Genomic DNA, 4,609 nt, shown 5'->3' with positions numbered 1-4,609 from the left:
ACATTGCTCATCACCTCTTTCTGTAAACATATCCCAATTAATTGCCTAATGTACAATTAATCCCAATATGATACATTGATAAAGCACAAACACAACATATATTCACCACTTGTTTCACTATGATGAGAGTATCATTATGTACACATCATCTAGCATGGTGTGAGTTACCACTTGTTACACTCCAATGAGCATGGCACATCTGTTACATAAACCACTTGTTTCACTTCGACCGTGTGCAGTTGTCAAGCATAGTTCACTTGTTTCACTTGACCACAATATAGTTATCAAGCATGGCACTACTTGTTACACTTAACAACATACACCTGTTAAGCATGGTCTTAAGTTATGCCAATACCATTAGGTAATCAGTATTCAATGAGGATGTCACCCACGATACCAATTCACTAGGATGGCACACTAGCGTCTGGGCATCCCCGTACAACTAAAGGGTGGAAATTATGTAACAAAGGGAGGGAAATAGACGAGGCTATCCTAGAATCCCCTTCTTCATTTACATCCTACTTTGACTACTTCTTTAAACAAACAAGAAAAAGGCTATGGACAAAGTGAACAAAATGTAATTCTTGTCGACTTTTTGGTTATCTTACTTTGACCACTTCTTTAAACAAACAAAGAAAAGGCTATGGACAAAGTGGACAAAAGGTAATTCTTGTTCACTTTTTGATTATGGGATGAACTTGTGATTGGTAGTCAAAGAAAATGTTCATGGACACGAGACAACCCCTCCCTCCCTCCCACACACCCCCCCCCCCAACCTACCACCACCAGCATAGCATGCCTATAGGTGAAATTGGTGATTATGTGAAGGTGTCTACCTCCTTGAGAACAAGCGAATTGAGAACAAGCGAATTGGTGATTATGTGAAGGTGTCTACCTCCTTGAGAACAAGCGAATTGACACACAATATTAAATTCATATTTGTTCTGGGTGGGCCAAGTGGTAAATTCAAGTGGAGCGGGTTGGTAGGTGAAATTGGTGACCATGTGGAAGTGAAATTGTTGGGGTGACCATGTGGAGGTGTCTACCTCCTTGAGAACAAGCAAATTGGGACACGATATTAATTTCATATTTTTCCTTGGTGGGCCAAGTGGTAAATTCAAGCAGAGGAGGCTGCTAGTTCAAATCATGATGGGCTTGTTTATGCATGTGTTCAAGCAATGTCTGCCATGTTTAGGGCGAATGTGTTTGACTAGGTGGTGGGTTGTGACTTGCGCTTAGAGCACCTTGCCATGGCTGGAGAAATTGAGATCAAGACAAATCAAGCCTGACACTGTTTCTTACTACGTACTATGTAGTCAGGCCACCAGCACCTTCCTATGGTTATGGCGATAGGTAGCAGAAACTCCTCTTAGTGGCTATTGTAATGAGCGGCAACCAATAATAAGTGGGCGAAATTCTTGGAGTGGGCAGTATTGAGGGTGGAGAGGCCACCAAACATATGCTTAAAACAAGTGGGTACAGCCAAAGAAAAGTTCGAGCAACCATGTGAACCAAACTAGGCCTGCTATTCGGAGATAAGTACTCCACCATTTCTGATTCTCGTAGGCATGGAAATGTGCTCTTATGGGGAACATGAGAAGTCTTTTACTTTTGCCACACGGACACGTGAAGAAGAAAAGCGTGGTGTCCAATAAAGACTTCTAAATTCTGATGATAGTTTGGTCCTGAAAGACTTCTAAATTCTAACGATCGTTTGCTCCTACATGTACATGCGAGTCCATGTACCGCGTAAGCAGGCGGAATCACACAGCTCTCTCGCCATAGCCAAACCTTCATCTGAAGTTATAGCCACCAATTGCCGCCTGCATCACCATAGGCTTTTTGCATCATGGCCAGAGGTGAAGCTCCATAGCCTGACAGAGAGGCTCGCTCTCCTGCCCACCTTCTCCTTTGCTTCAAAATGTCTACCTCCTTCTTCCTCTTTCTCCTCCTCAGCATCTTCTTCCCTTGCCCTCTCGCCCAACAAGCCTACCCCAGCGTCGATAATACCCAGGATTGCAAAAAAAACTATCCAGACAACGCCGGCTATGTCTGTGAGCCCTCGAGACCCAGCTGCGACACCCTAGCCTACTTCAGGGTCCAGTCTGGCTCTTTCTCTTCCCTCAACGCCATCGCCACAGAGCTCTTCAGCAACACATCATCAGCAGCCATAGCCACATCCAGCAATCTTTCTTCTGCAAATGCCCAGCTCAGCGTAGGGGAAGGCCTGTACATCCCGTTGACATGCGCATGCTATGGCAACCATACATCACAGAACGTCACATACACCATAACACCAGGGGATACCTTTGCGAACCTAGCTACTACGACATATGAGGGCTTGACCACATGCCAGGCCATCCAGGATGCCAACCCAAATGCTGTTGCTGACGACCTTCCAATCAACGAGAAGGTGATTTTGCCCATCAGATGTGCTTGCCCATCTCAACCGCAGCAGCTCAGAAATATCACAACCCTGGTCACTTACCCTGTTGCTGATCATGATAACATCACTTCAATCATTAACATGTTTACTCTGTCAGAACAAGAGTTTTTAAATGCAAACAATCTTTCAAACATTTCTGTCTCTCTCTTTCCTGCCACCACTGTGCTGCTGCCCTTCGTTACCAAACCCACAGACCCCCCTAATGCAACATCATCATCATCACCTACATCTTCCACATCATCGCCATCGTCAAGTAGCTCCAAAACAGGTATTTATGTTGGTGTAGCTGTAGCTGTAGCTGTTTCCATCCTCCTCGCAGCTGCTGCTGTGGCCTTTTTTGTCAGGAAGACAAAGAAGAAAGGGGCATCCAAGGAGAACCTGGTACCTCCCAACCCATCTCCATCCAAACCTGCAACACCCCCCAAAAACTTAGAGCTGCAACAGGATCTCTTCGATGGCAACTTTGCAAGCACAGAGAAGCTGGCCACATATACTCTGGATGAAATCAAGCAGGCAACACAGAATTTCAGCCCTTCTACACAAATTAAGGGTGCCGTTTACCGAGGTGTCGTTAAAGGAAGAGTTGTTGCAGTGAAGAACATGACTAGGAATGTCTCCAAAGAGCTGCAAATCCTGCAAAAGGTGCACCATGCCAGACTGGTAACCCTTTTGGGTGCTTGCATAACCTCGCATGAGCAATCCTACCTTGTTTATGAGTATGCAGAGAATGGGTCCTTAAGTGATTGGCTTCATGACAATGATTTTAGCATGGGGTCTGGAAGCACTTCTACCTTGACATGGAACAACAGGCTGCAAGTTGCTGTGGATGTTGCCACGGCTCTAGAATACATCCATGACCATACAAATCCAAGCTATGTGCATAAGGACATCAAGAGCAGCAACATCCTGCTGGACTCTAAGTTGAGAGGCAAAGTCGCAAACTTCGGACTGGCAAAATCTACAGAAGACATGCAGCCACATACAAGGCACATTGTGGGCACTCAAGGGTACATGGCACCGGAGTATTTGGCCCATGGTATGGTTTCACCAAAGATTGATGTGTTTGCGTTTGGGGTCATTTTACTTGAGATACTGTCAGGGGAAGAGGCCATGATGAGGGACCGAGTTGGTAACGAGAGGTTCTTATCCGAGGCGATTACGCCTTTGCTTGGTGACACTCCTGATGGAAAGGAGAGATTAAAAGGATGGATGGACCCACACTTACAAGATGCTTACCCATTGGACTGTGCATACAGCGTGGCTATCCTTGCAAGATCTTGTGTGGCTAATGACCCCTCGGCACGACCAAGTGCAAGAACGATAGCTTACACCTTAGCCAAAACGTTGGAGGTTTCTCTAGAATGGGAGCCTTCTGGTGTGTTGGAGGATTATAATGACAGTCACCTTGAGGCAAGGTGAAAAGTGTATGCTAAGCTTAATGATGGAGGAGAGTGGGAAGAAGGTGAAAAGTGTATGCTAAGCTTAATGATGTAGGAGAGTGGGAAGAAATGTCTAGAAACATTATACCCCCAATTAATGTTAATCATGAGGGTTTTTCTTCACTAATAATGTTTCTGAAGTTTCTGATTCACTAGAACCAAGAACTCTTGGTCTAGTTTGTAGGACGAGGGAACCCAGAATGAAATCTATTGGTGAGGTAGTAGGAATGTAATATGCAGGTAGCCCATTTTGAGGATCGAGTACCTCCCTCATTGCTAGCTACCCTAATTTCTTTTGATCGACTCTCTCTGTCTGTCTCTCTGGCTCGCATCTATCTCCCTCCCTCTCTCTCTCTCTCTCTCTCTATCTCTATCTCATATGATGAGAAGAGCTGCTCTGGAAGTCTCTCTCTAGCTCTCTGCGGTTAGGACACTCACACCCATCGAGGAATGGGTCTCTCGTGCTTCAAGCAAGGCATTGAGAGATGGGTCTATCTCTCTGTTGCTCTCTCCTCTTGCAGGGTGGAGACTAGAGGCTTAAGCTTGGAGTTAAATACTGATAGGGCATGGGTGGAGACAGGTCTCTGTGAGCAAGCTAATCTGTGTCGAGAGACTCTGTTTCGATCCCCCCTTGAAGGCGTCTCTATCAGGAGGAGGATGGTCTTTGTCCCTCTCGCATGGAGCATCTGTATGGGTGCTATCGTGGGGATCGTTGTGCTAAAAC

At 45.6% G+C, this 4,609-nt stretch overlaps 1 protein-coding gene across 1 annotated transcript; it reads left to right on the top strand.

Moving 5' to 3' along the window:
* The first annotated feature begins 1,685 nt into the window (after positions 1-1,685).
* LOC147637591 (protein LYK5-like) lies at positions 1,686-4,012 on the top strand. Its single transcript, XM_086799406.1, has one exon. It carries the CDS (start codon positions 1,922-1,924, stop codon positions 3,863-3,865), a length of 1,944 nt encoding a protein of 647 aa, XP_086655532.1. The 5' UTR covers positions 1,686-1,921; the 3' UTR covers positions 3,866-4,012.
* Positions 4,013-4,609: the final 597 nt, after the last annotated feature.

The sequence above is a fragment of the Cibotium barometz genome, chromosome 6, assembly GCF_041138505.1.
Source record: "Cibotium barometz isolate CiBa-2024 chromosome 6, ASM4113850v1, whole genome shotgun sequence".
Classification (NCBI taxonomy): Eukaryota; Viridiplantae; Streptophyta; class Polypodiopsida; order Cyatheales; family Cibotiaceae; genus Cibotium; species Cibotium barometz.
The sequence above is the reverse complement of the archived record's forward strand: the minus strand, read 5'-3'. Positions and strand labels throughout refer to the sequence as shown.